General features: G+C 40.5%; 1 protein-coding gene across 1 annotated transcript; it reads right to left on the reverse strand.

The window, feature by feature from the left end:
- Positions 1–3087: 3087 nt before the first annotated feature.
- tyrp1b (tyrosinase-related protein 1b) lies at positions 3088–13435 on the reverse strand. Its single transcript, XM_084715471.1, has 9 exons — positions 13285–13435; positions 12105–12463; positions 11736–11844; positions 10832–11045; positions 9556–9760; positions 4937–5104; positions 4489–4668; positions 4256–4402; positions 3088–3396 (listed from the first exon to the last, which is right to left on the reverse strand). Exons 1-9 carry the CDS (start codon positions 13350–13352, stop codon positions 3191–3193), a joined length of 1656 nt encoding a protein of 551 aa, XP_084571597.1. The 5' UTR covers positions 13353–13435; the 3' UTR covers positions 3088–3190.
- Positions 13436–13931: the final 496 nt, after the last annotated feature.

The following is a 13931-nucleotide window of genomic DNA, read 5'->3' on the forward strand; positions in this document are numbered from 1 at the left end:
AGCAGAGACATTTTGTGTTTTTGTGTGTGTGTGTTCTTTTATCACATTTTAAATGTGGTCACGTTTCACTTCAATTGCACCGGATTTGGCTGCAACGCTGTTTTCCGCTGAAGCTCCGGGTTTTTGGTGAACTGGAGAAATTCACCCATCCTCACATCGACACAGGGGTGAGTAGATATTGAGTGAAATTTAATTTCTGGGTGAACTATTGCTTTAAGTCGTCACCAACAGGTGTGTGTTAGTTCTCTGTGAACAATGTGACTAAGGTATGTAGCAGCCTCAGCTAAGTCGTAGTTAATGGTGTGTTTTGCTGTGTATCAAAAGTTTAAAGTTCAGCAACAACAAGCCGCTAGAGCCCGCAGTTTACAGCAATGTTTAAACAGGTTTATGTTGTCCCCATAATGTGGAACCCACACGCTGCTGAGCATATTAATAGACAATAGACATCCATAAACTGATATATGTGCACTTGCAACAGCAACTGCTATGCTTTGGTAAATTACTTTATAGTTAGAACAAGTATAAGCTCACACAGGTACATTTGCGTCACCTAATAGTTTGCGGCATGCAGCCATGTTACCCTGCTGTGCGAGAGTTTCTATATTTTCAGGTGAGCAAAAGATGTGTAAAAGTAGCGACACGGGTGTATAATGAATGTGTGAGAGTAATGGACTATCAGTAATGTAAATATGAGGTTTATTTCTGGGTTTAAGCCAGTGAAATCAAAGCTTCTTGTCATGTGAAACTGTTTTCACCCAGTCATCCAACAAGTTAAGTGAGTGTGCAGAGTATTGTCAGTGTGGGGTAAGATAAGTGTTTGCATGAGTTGACCCCCTTGTTTCAAGGCAACTGTGCACATCTATTGTCAAATGAGCATAAATTCAGATCACATCATTTCTATCTGACTGCGATGGAGAGAAGCACATGGGAGAGGTTAAAAATATTAACACAAAAACACGTTTTTGCTCATCAAAGTTAATTTTCTGCATGTCCGGTTTACTGACAAATTTATCCAGCTCTAAAAATATTTAGGCCTAATATTGGTGATTGGCCAATGTGTAAAACCATGTGAGTCATTTAGCTAAAAATTAGCCTGACAGGCATTTTTTTTCCCCCAAAATGGTGGCCATGGGACAAAGAGAGCCAAATGCTGTGGGGTAAATTGAGGCAGTAGTGGGGGGCAGTGTTGGAATGGGCACCAGATCTGGAGCAAGTGGGCATCTTAGCCTCACTCAACCTCTGTGTGCATTATGGCCAGCAAAGAGAGCTGTTAACTTGCTAGTTTTTTATCCTAAGTTATGTAATCATAATGAATACATGTGTACAGTTGTCCATATCTTTGACAGCAGTGTTTAAGTGAAATGCACTCTGAAACTGGGGTCTCTAAATCACAAAAAATGCCAGTTTTGCCAGTAATGTTGCTATAAACTGTATTTGGTTGGTTTTATATTGTTTAAATTAGCAAGTAAGACTATTTGGAAGGTGACATTTTTATATTAAATTACCATTTTAAAAGAGGTAAATTATTTTTTAAATTATGCTCAGGTTTAAACTTAAAAAGTTAATGTACACCCAGATGGCTTAACTTACCCACTGACTCAGATCAGCCTGGGGCAAGTTGAACCACATATGTTCTTATCATGTGTTTTGAGGGTTATATTGTAAGCTGAAAGCTTATATGACATTCAAGTTCAAGCGTGAACATGCATGTCAATAACTGTTATCTGGATCTGGATCAGTTCTGTGTCTATGTGCAACACTAACAATTCCCCTTAGCTGTTCTAAAGTCACTGTGAACCACAGTCTGGTGTGGCTTATTGCTTTATTTGATGGTCTGAAATCATCGAGCCTGCTGTTGAGGTGGCCGTACTTAAATTGTTCCTTTTGGTCGAACACAATTACAGGAATCATTCAGGCTGACCTGTTGGATTGCCTACATGCAGCAGCTGATAATTTAGTCTTACATAAAACCTTTGCTAAGCCTCTCTGAAAGCAGATCAGTACCTGTTCTTATAGAAATATAAAACTATTTTTTCTAATCAAACTGGACTATATAAATAGTTAAATAAATTAAATTCTGTGTTACTGAAACCCAAATAACTCGATTCCATGTCTATTAATGTATGAAGCAATTAAGTGTGAAATAATCACATAAAGTCATAAAGTGCCTTGATAATTTGTTAATGGTGAGCAAAGGGAATTCATGACATATCCTGCATTAATTCATGCATTAAATGATCATGAATCATGCATGAGTTAAGGGTTATTTAAAGGTAGAATATGCAGAATTTGTCAGTTGCTGTTTGTTAAAGCACCAGAGAGACAGCTGAGTCTAATCACCAGGTTGCTGATACCAGTGCTTTGTGTCCCAAGCACAGCAAAATAATTAGAAAATAAGAAATATAGGCAGAGGACAAGTTCTCTGCAGATACAGACAACACCACATGTATCTAGTCATAATTGAAGACTGAGAGGGATTATTCTTATGCATGTTCGTACTTTGTTTTGTTTTAGGAAAATCTCCATAGTTTGCCTTTAAGTATATGATTTGTACCTTTATTACAAAGTGTAACCTTCTGCCGCAGTAATATCGTACATCCACATGGGGGCAGTGTGTGTGCTGTTATGGAGGCATGGACATTTGCATGGTCTTGATATGACTCACTGGTGAGAAGCAACATTAAATCTAAGTGATTTGATTTGCTTGTTAGCCTCAGGCTTCAGACAAGCAAATTTGCGCCTGCAGCAAAAGGCCTCCAGTATTAAGACCTGTCTGTGGTCTGTTCAGACTATAAAGCATATTATTCACACAGTTAAAGATATGGATTAAATGCAGAATGAACTTTGTCTGTTTGAACGTATTAGCAAATCATAGCTGGGCGCTGAAGGAGGGACTCTATGGAGAAGAAATGGTACCTGTTGTCTACTACGAGCAGTCTTCCCCTTCATTAAAAACTGAGGTGCTTCAGACAGTCTGACCTCTTGACTGCAGTCTGATCTCTTCTGCTATATATGTCAAAAACAAAGGATCCAGCAGACTCCACCAGCCCTGCAGTTTACAACAAATACACCGACTCTGACACAGACTCTGGGTTCAAAACCAGTTCAACTTTATTAGAAGAAGTAGGGGAATAAAAAAAAGTGAAACAAACGCATGAAAATGTTAAGGCCTCTGTAGAAAGGCGTCAATTTAGACAACGGACTGCGATTTGTCGAACCTCCGGTCGTCCTCTGAGTAGCGTCGGAAAGTCTCTCCCAGCAGCGGCTCCAGAGCCTCAGCTGAGCGGTAGGAGCGGGCGCGCACGGCACAGGCGATGACGCCACCCACCACCGCCACCACCAGCACCGCCGCAACGATGGCTATAGTGATGATCTCAGACAGGGTGTAGGCACGAGCTGTGGAAGAGTGGAAGCATATCAAGGGTAGGGCTGAGTACTAAATAAGGCACAATTAATCACAGCATTATTGAAACTGCAACATGGCCAAGTGCAACATTTTTGAAAGAAAAAATGTGTGATAAAATGTCATTTTAATGAAGTAATGTAGTGCTGCAGACATGCCCTGGCCCAAAAACCTTGTTCTCCAGATGAAAGAAAAAATATTTGTTTGTTACAGACCCCAACAAATATTACATCATCTTGGCTTTAAGAGGGTTTTTTTTGTTGTTTTTTTTTTTGTTGTTGTATTTTTCAGTAATTGTAATGCAAAAATGATCAAGTGGCAAACTTTGATACTTTCACGGTACCGATCAAATTGCTTCAATACATCGATAATCAAAAAATTCCTTGTCATTTGATACCAAATATTGATGCCTTAGGAGTAAATTTCCAAGCTTATGTTTTTCATGTTGTAAGATTGTGTTGAGTGGAAAAATGTCAAGGTGCTGAAACAAAAGAGTAAAGAATTGAAAGATACAAGTTAAATTAATCACATTGTGGTAAATAGGTTTATATTTTCCTGTTATAAAACTGCTTTGAGTGTGTAAAAAGGAGCTAAAAGATGAAACTAAAGATTTATACCATAGTGTGTAATGTAATTTTCATTTTATTCATATTAAAATGGATTTTAGAAATTTGTTATCAAAAAAGTTATTGTTCAGGAACCCATATCAAAGTCAAGGTATTGCTTCCAGTACCAGATATTACTACGTGTGTGCGTGCGTGCGTGCGTGCGTGCGTGCGTGCGTGCGTGCGTGCGTGCGTGCGTGCGTGCGTGCATGCGTGCATGCGTGCGTGCGTGTGTGCTGACACTCACTTGGCCACTGGACCTCATAAGAGTATCCCAGGCTTTCTGGGGCAGAGACAAACATCTCAGCATTGGTGACAGGAGGCCAGAAAGGAACCATGTTGAATCTCCGGTTGTGCCCAATAGGAGCGTTCTCCTCAGGGTAAACTATTTCACCTGCAGGAAGAGAAAAAATGTCCACCTATTCATCCTTCTGAGTTGGTTATGTTTCTGTTTCTGTATCTAGTTCAGTCTGTGAGTACCTGGTTGGTGTCTGCTGAGCCACTCATCGAAGATTGCGTCGGTGAACGTGTGCAGCAAGACAAAGATGGGATCGTTGGGCGAGAGGTGAGTCTGTCCGCCTGTCCCGTTGAGGAAGAGGTGGGCCAAATTGTGGAGGCTGCGAATCACTGGGTCATACACCCCCTGGGGGGCGCTGTAGCCTAGAAACAGAACAACAAAGTCATTAAATGAAAGTTCTGATTTACCAAAATTAGGAACAGCAAATACCATACTGGAGCTAACCATATGTGCATGTGGGTGGAGGGTTTAGTGTGTTTGTGCTGCTGGCTTCGTGTTCTGTATCTCTGCAGTCACACAGCACTTCAGAAGCTTAGTAGTCAGAGCTCAGTCCGACTGAACCAGAATATCCCCCTCTGTTTGAATCTTAAGTGCCGCTTTGATTCTGGCCCATGACACATGACTGCGCACCTTCAATGGTGTTCCTGAAGCTCTCAGAGGAGGTGGAGTAGTAAGGTGGGGTGTCGAAGGTGTTGAGCTCAAGACAGTCTAACACATCCTGTGGCTCTGGCAGCCTCTGCACCATGGGGCGAGCCACGTTGCCGGCTGGGTTCCTCCTGATAGGACTGGTCTCAGTGCCTGTGTGATAAGGACAGAACCCAAGGTCAGAGATGATAAGTGAAACATGCGCTCAACAAAAATATAAATGCAACACTTATGTTTTTGCTCCCATTTTTCATGAGTTGAAGTAAAAAATCTAAGACTTCTTCTGTTCACACAGATGTTTATTTCTTTGAAATCTCAAATTTTGTTCACAAATTTGTTCAAATCTGCATTAGTGAGCACTTCTCCTTTGCCAAGATAATCCATCCACCTGACAGGTGTGGCATATGGAGATGCTGATCAAACAGCATGAATTTTACACAGGTGTGCCTTGGACTGGTCACAATAAAAGGATATTCCAAAATGTGCAGTTTGATCTTGCAAAAATTCTTTTTTAGATAGAGAAACCTGATTTTTCCCCAGGAGGGCAAAATCATGACCTGCCCTACTTTACTTGCTTTAAGTGATTCTTACTCTCCAGTTGTAAAAATAGGTAGCCTATACAACAAACTAAAACAAAAAAGTTCAATATTTCATCAACTAAAATGTGCATCATTTCTCAGTGGTTTTCAAGCTGAGCTCCAACAAGGGTCATTGTTTGGGTTGTAGGGTGTCCCGAGCAAAAGAATAAAAACAATATTTTAGTTAAAATAATATTTTTTGGAAGTTGTCTTGAGTCTCCCTAGACAAGCTGGCTGCCAAATCTGAAAAAAGACAAGTCTCTAATCAAAATAGAGACTATAGTTGTTGTGGCTCCAGACAGATTCGCCCCAAAATAGCTCTTTTTATTGTAAAGGTGACTGACCCTTGTTCCAGCCAATTAGAGACAGAATGGGAAGGGTCATGACTTTGCCCTCTTGGGGGAAAAATGGTATCTGTAGCCCAGTATGAAATAGCCATAAATGATGAAACTGCACATTTTAAAGTGTACTTTTATTCAATTCAATTCGATTTGTAGAGCACTAAATAATAACAAAATTATTTGAAGGCACTTTTCATATAGAGCAGGTTTAGACCGTACTCTTTATAGACCCACCAAGCGCAAGCACTAAGGTTACTGTGGTGAGGAAAATGTTCATATGTCATTACTTATGCAATATTCATGCTGTTTAATAAGCATCTCTAAAGAAGACGTCTTAGATCTTTTGCTTGGACTCCTGAAAAATGGGAGCAAAAAGAAAAGTGTTGCTTTTATATTACTGCTGAGTGTATTTACCTCTACACTCAGACAAAAGCTATCTTTGCAGTTGTGCAGCAGTTTTTGTTTTGTGGTTAAGCGGGCACTCAGTTGTAGTTCAGACTCAAGCCAGCGGTCCCGAAATGGAACGAGTGACGATTAGAAATGTTGTATTATTTAACTACTTTCTAAATCTATGGAGGAGTCTCAACCGGTTTGATCAGTTTAAAACATGACAGGGTGTCAGATTTCTTTTTTAATAATTCACTAAAAGTCAACAGTAGTGAGTGAAGGCTCTGTGACTTAACACAACTTTGTTTTTCCCCCTGTTGCATGTGTGATCTCGTTCTTTCTTTCTTTTCTTGTGCTTTCTCTCCCACATGTACACAAACACACATACACACGACCGCATAAACAGAAGGCTACATAGCGGAGTTGTCTGTCTGTTTGAAGATTATTCCCTCAGATCAAAGGAACCAGTAGACTGCTAGATTCCTGTCTTCAACAAGCACATGCACAAATGAGGCAACCCCCCTAACCCATTTAAGGAGACGTTGCTTGTTGACGCAGGAAATACCAGGCCTGTCATGACTCTCCAAGGGGATTAATGAGATAGATCACTCACACGTTAGCCACTCACATGTTCTACCTGCTACCAAATTCCCTCAGCTTCATCCGTTTGCATATTGGAATTGTTCAAAGAGGACCTCCTTCACTGTTTGATGTGATTGTAGTAAAGCACTAAAATAAAAGAGGATTGATTTGATTATTCCACAATCCCAAATGAAAAAAAAAAAAAAAGAATCAAGAGTATTTGAAAACTAAAGCAAAGGTAGTTATTTGAAGTTGTAATCTGGTGCCAGTGTGGAGCGAGATCCAATCCCTGCAAATCTGATCACCTAAAGTCCAGCTTAGTACAGTATTACAGAGTTGCCTTATTCTAGTGTGTCGTGATGTCTGCTACAGAGAAATTAGGCTAAACAGAGTGTAAGTTTGCATCCAAGTATGAATATGTACATGGCAGCTGTTCAGTTATTTATACCAGACTCCTTCATCTTCGCTAATAAAAGTGAAAAATTCAATGTTGGTAAAAAATTTTCAGTGCATGAATGAACTAAGCACAAGACTTTCCTGTGGGAGAGCAGGGTTTGAATCCTGCCATGGGAGACTAGGGTTTGGCAGTATTGTGAAAATTATTGCAAGTTACAACTTGGTTAGGTTTAGGTAACAAAACAGCTTGGTTGGGTTTTGAGAAAGATCACGGTCTCTGTCATGTAGGTGTAGATAGCTACATTGGTTATTTACACCGCAGGTGCAAATAGCATTATTAACATTGTTGGCTGTGATACCTGGGCCCTTGTCTTTTCTATGCTAAGCCATTGGCTACTCCACCCCGAGTGCAAATAGCCACACAGGCTATTCTACACACTAGGGATGTCCCGATACAACTTTTTCACTTCCGATACGATACCGATATTGCAGCCTTGAGTATTGGCCAATACTGATATCAATTTGATACAATATCAGCATGAATCATACATACTTTTATTACTTATTTTGTAGTGTGGAATGTTAGAAAAGGCTTGATCGATGTTACTCAAACAGAGAACAATAGTCAGTAACCAGAGTCACCTATGGATAGAAGTGCTGGAGCGGAAAATGGACTGCTTATCGGAACGCTTATATCGGAGATTTTTGATGCAGTCCGATAAAATCTGATACTCATTTTTTGGCTGATATTGGACCGATATCCAATATCAATATCGGATCAGGACACCCCTAGTGCTGACTTTTGATTTTTAGACTTAGTTGACAAATTATTTTATTTTTAGATTAGTATTTTCAGTTTTCATTTACAGTTTGATTAGGGTTAAACACCAAAACTACTTGGTATGGTTTAGGAAGAGGTCATGGTTTGTCTCTGTCATGTGAGTGCAAACAGCATTGTTGGTGATGGACACCTAGGCGATTGTCTCTGCCATGCTAGACTATATCCACCTAGGTATAAACAGACACATTGCCTATTCCACCTTGTGTGTAAATTGCATTGTTGACTACTGACACCTGTGTGCAAATAGCATCTGCCTAAAAATGGGTAACACTTTATGTTAAGGGAACATTAATCATCATGTATTCATAGCTGACGTCATGCAAGAAAAGAACATTCAGATTTATGTTGTACTTCATGAACGATCAGAAATGTACAACATTTACCAATATCTTAGTATGCATGACTGAATTCAAGAACAATATGTATATTAATACAACAACTGAAGGTGTTTCAATTATTATGATGTCTATGTTATTAATAATGTTCATGTCTTTTTCATAGGTAAGTCTGCCACTAAAGGAACAGGCCAAAAAACAGTCACAGCTGTATGCAGTGTTGTAATCATGATTAACTAAGCATTAGTTCTACTTCATCATGGTTGTGACCATTCAAATAAAGTCAGCCCCTGTGTATGTTTAGTCATTATGTGTTTGGAAAAAATACTATGCAAATGAGATCATAACTCAATTTAAAGTATTACTTATTTCGCTAACAAAAATTTGTATGTATCATGCAACAAATGTTTAGTGCATGTTATTTCACAATTATACCAGCATTAATCATATGTCAATTAAAGACAGACCACTCTATCTGAAGGACCACAAACATGATGAAGTCATGAAGAAATAACACTTAGTTAATCATAATTACAACACTTGGAATTCAATAGACTATATATACATTGGAAAAACTGCTCATTTTTTTTGCCCTGTCCCTTTAACGGCAGACTTTTCCTGAAGGAGACATGAACATCATTAATAACTCAGAAATCATGACTGAAACACCTTAGTTGTTGCATTAATTAACATACTGTTCTTGCATGTTGTTCTTGCATTAAGTCATACATGACATAGTTAATTCTTGCACATTGCTGATGGTTCATGAAGCACTACATGCATGTATTCATGCTTTTTCATGCATGAAGTCATGTGTGAATACATGAACTATTACTGTAACATGTTAGCAAAAAACTTTCAAAGCCTATACATGCAGTGTTTTGTTCTTTGGATGCACACAACAACTGAGAAGAAGTTGCTTCACGACTCGAGCAGTTTCAAACAAACTGTAGTAATAGCGAGCAATATCGGATGCAGCACAACAGCTGTGAGGTATTATTTATAGCAGCTTATGTTCTACATGCTCTCTTTATGAGCTCTTTGCCCTCTTTTCTGATACAGCTGAGACTACGCTGTATATCAACACTGCTCTCCTGCACAGTGCGGTGTAGCGTTGTGTGTTTCTTTCTGCGACCGTCCTTACTGTTGCACACGGTGCCCAAAGTGTCGTAGTCATCCACACTCTCGCAGATGACCCTCCACTGGGAGAACACAGAGTTGGGGCTGATAGAGCTCATGTCGAAGGAGCTCCTGGCTCCCAGCAGGTCGTCGGTGCAGATGTCACACTCGCTGCCACCGATGGCAAAGTTCCAGTAGGGCAGAGCGAATGTGGGGTCGCCCAGCATGTCCTGCAAACAAGAGAGGGAATAAAGGAAGAAGGCAGACATTCAGGAATGGATCAATAGATAAATGTGTGCGTAAAAAGTAGATGTCGGTAGTTGTATCTGTATCTGTTTAACCACCAAATTATCTGTCTCTGTATTTGTTTTTGGATAGAGAACCGGAAGAGGACATGGTTTTTAATAGAAGTCTCATTAAATCTGGCACATGTTGTGTTTTCTAGCCTTCCTGTGTGCCTCAAACTTTATTCTGGAAGAACAGATGAATGGCAGTCAATGGTGACATGCAGCAAAGGGCCGCAGGCGGGAGTCGAACCAGCGGCCACTGCAGAGGACTAACGGCCTCAGTACATGGGGTGGACGCTCTACCAACTGAGCTGTAGGGCTGACCCTTGATTTTACTTTTTAACCCAAGTTTTATTATATAAATCCCACATCCACCTCTTTAAAGGAAGGGAACTGAACAAGAAGAAGCTTAGGTTCCATTTCCAATTTAAGACAGAATCTTTTGATTTCTAAAAAAAATTCTTTACAAATGTATATTGAAAAATGTCCATCAGTTTAGAGGAATAATCTTAAATTCCAATGATGCTGTGTTCATGTTTCTCGATGTGTTGTACTGCACTTTGCTAGGGAAAGTGCACACATAGAAAGATAATATTTTATTCAAGCAAATGTAAATACTGCTGTAAAGATCTACTAGATAAAAGTAAAACAGATTTTTTCCCTGAACAATAACAGTGAACTTCAGGTCAAAGAAATACGTATTTCCATCGCAGCATTTGTGTTTTCCCGAGTAACAGATTTAGGTGCATTTCTAGTAAAAAGTAATATTTATGTGATGAAAGGTTTTTTTTTTCCACCTTTGCAATATTTCTGTCTGTTCTCTTCCCTCCCTGCTCCCCCTTCCTCCTCCAGGATAGCTCCCCGCTCTGTCTCCATCTTTTCAAATCCCCACACTCTTTCCTTCCTCCCCTTATCATCCCTTCTCCACTTCCTCCTTCATCACCGTCAGCCCAAAAGCCTCCTCTGCTGCTTCCACTTCCCCGCGTTCTCCCTCCCTTCCTTCCCTCTACTCACCTGCATGTCTCTCTCCAGTTGCAGCAGATGAAAACGGTGCCAGGTGACAAAACCGGGGCCCTCGTGGGAGAAGTCGACACCGCCAAAGCTGGTCTGGCCTGGCCCCAGGTAGGTTTTACTGACGGAGTAATAGTGGCTCCAAACAAAGTAGTTGTAAACGGTGATGTTGTCAAACTGTGGTGTGTTGCCATCGGGCCCAAACACCTCCTGGTAGCTGCAGATGAGGGGAGCAGCGGGGTAAATGTCACCTTGTGTTTTCTCCTGCACACTGCTCTGTTTATACTTTTCTTTTTCAATGCAGAAACAGTCTCAAAACTCTTACTGGTTGACTTGATGTGTGGGAATCCTGTGTGTACAATTTATTTCTGTGTGTAGCTGCCTTGGGGAGCTCCAAATACGAAGCCTGTAGCTAAAATCCTGGGCTTGGCCATTAACACAGAAGAAATGTAATTTTTTTATTAGGAGGTTAAAAGAGTTCTTCTACCTGCAGCTAAGAATTGCCCAGCAAATTAATCTACTATAATCCTCAACTGACTTGGAAGGAGGTTATTCACAGATTTATGTACTATTACTTAGAAGATTATAAATCCCTTTACTCCTGCCTAAACTGATAATTTGTTCTTCTACCTGTAGCTTAAATAGAAAGCTGCCATGAGAATTTTTTTTATGATTTCACTGATAATGTTCAAAAACACAGCATGGGTCCACCCATAGCTAAATTACAGAGCTTTCAACTAACCAGACTCAGCTAGACTGCAGCTCCTTGGGCAAAACTGTCTGGATATACAAGACCAAAGACCGGCTGAATAAAGATCAGTCTCCCTTTGAAATTAATTCGTTAATTCGTTAAATATTCTAACTGTAGAATTATTTTTATGAGAACCCCATATATATATGCCTATACCGTCTTGTGCAGATGACCAGGTCAGGGTGAATGGTCCTCTTAGCTTGGTCCAAAGCATTGACAAATGCCCGCTTCTCAGCTGAGCTCATCTGCATGATATTCCTCCTAACTGGAGCAAGTTTAATGGAGGAAGAAGAGGACAGGAGGGCAAGAAGAGATAAAAAGTGGTCGTTGCGGTGTAGGAAGAACGAAGGAGGAGAGGAGGACAGAAAAATGTAATTAAAAATTAACACAAACTTTTTTTTTTTCCCTTCATTCCCTCGCCCGATGTAGTTTTCTTTGAGACCCGCTTAACTTCTTAAAGGGTACAGAAGGAGATTTAATTTTTAAGTTGCCTCCTCTGCTTTGAGACAGCATCCATTTTCTTACCCACAGAGACCCTCTGATCACAGTTTGGTCCGGTCAGCCCGTGTCGGCAGCGCCCGCAGTTGTAGCCACTGAAATTCCCGTTACACTGGCAAGTGCGGTTGAAAAATCTCAGTGGCCACCTCTCTCTGTCATCACGCCCAGTGTAAGGGTACTGTGGTCCATGACGCCGGTTGTCTGCAGTGATGGACACACACTGCCCCCTGCCCGTGCTGGAGCCACACTCGTCCCCTGCTGCCCCTGTAGGAGATGGGCAGCACTGGCCGCTTTGCAGCCCCTCGGGGGTGACGCACTCCCGGGGGAACTGGGCCAGTGTTAGGGTCACACATAGGGTCACCACCAAGAGACCCACTCGCCACATGCTACCAGAACCAAGAGAGAAGGAAGGTGAAATGAGGTCAGGAGTATTTTAGGTGTTAGATGGGAGAATAAGGTTGAAAAGCATGGAGAGAATGGACACATTTTACATGTCAAGAATTGTTTTACATCCCTCCATCCATCTTTTTCTAAACCACTTATGTTCATTCTTGTAAAGGGACAGAGTTGATCCCAGCACACATTTGGCAAATGAAGACAAAAAATAGTCAATACACTGCCAACATGCACTTCAATTAAGCTCAAGAGCAACTCACTCGCTTTGTGTTCACTTGTTAAAGCCAATTGTCTTAACATTTTTTCCAAAACTTCACTTCTTACACGCCCCTGCAGGCAGCACGAGACGTTATTCATAATTCACAAAGCCATTAGCTTTCAACTCTTACAAGTTCAGAAATGCTTTCAACAACAATAGACGACGAGAGATGATTTACTTCAACCTTTTTTTGGAGTTTGATTTGCTTGTCTTTTGAAGCTTGTTGATTAGGGATGAATGAAGGAGCGGTGAATAATTTGGCAGGAGCAATTATTTTACAACAAAACAGTGATAATAAGTTACCATTTTACAAAAAATAACTTGAAAAAAGGTTGCAGAGAAACTTTTTCTAATGAATGATTGAATGCACGACTCAACCAAACGCAACACAGGCTCTTATGTGCTATGTGTCTTTTGCATATCCTCATGGGAAATAAAATTGATTACTTCACTTTGCCACTATTATACATTAGTCTCCTGTCCAGCTGTAAGACTCCTTGCATTCAGCAGTTCATTATGTGAAAAAGCATCACTGTAAAGTGTTTCCCCTACCTCTGACTGTGCATGCTGCTCCTCTCTGTCTGGCTGCAGAACTGTAGCCCCCCCAAGAGTCGGCCCATTCCTATTTCCTGGCTTAAATAGCTATTGAGCACATGACCAGTCCTTTTGTAAGCACACACACACACAGAATAGACGCAGAGTACACATGAGTACACTTGAGGGTTCATGCGCCTTCTCAAACACTCATTCATATGCCTTGTGATCATAACCCGAATGACGCCAGTACGTGTGGGCACTCACACAATAAAAGACTCGACTGTGAGACAGAATTCATACTCAAGTCATACCTTAGTAAATTTAGTCACTTTGAGCCATGTAACAATATGGGTAGTTAGGTGAAAGGGATTGGTAATTTGTGTGCACAAATGAGTCATTTGTTCCCTGTAATTATTTTTTTTTTTTTACATTTCACTGTTGCCCTGTAGTGCTCTTCATCCATCTAGATTGTTTTGGTGAGTGTTGCCGAGTTTTATAGATATCAGCTGCAGAAATGTATGCCCTCTCTCGAACATAATGGAAGTAAATGGTGCTCAAAATGCATATCATACATTTGAAAAAGTCAACAACAATGTCTCTATCCAGGAATCATGACCTGGTTACTCAAGATAATCCACATACCATGTTGTGAGCAGTTTCAC

Source organism: Lutjanus erythropterus, chromosome 3 (assembly GCF_056507025.1).
Source record: "Lutjanus erythropterus isolate fLutEry1 chromosome 3, fLutEry1.hap2, whole genome shotgun sequence".
NCBI lineage: Eukaryota > Metazoa > Chordata > Actinopteri > Lutjaniformes > Lutjanidae > Lutjanus > Lutjanus erythropterus.

What these genes read in the sequence shown, in the direction of transcription:
- tyrp1b (XM_084715471.1), bottom strand. Translation starts at nt 13,352, where the DNA reads ATGGGCCGACTCTTGGGGGGGCTACAGTTCTGCAGCCAGACAGAGAGG. An exon ending in AGCAGCATGCACAGTCAGAG is followed by an intron (nt 12,464 to 13,284) that starts GTAGGGGAAACA and finishes TGGTTCTGGTAG; the next exon opens with CATGTGGCGAGTGGGTCTCT. An exon ending in AACTGGAGAGAGACATGCAG is followed by an intron (nt 9,761 to 10,831) that starts GTGAGTAGAGGG and finishes TCTTGTTTGCAG; the next exon opens with GACATGCTGGGCGACCCCAC.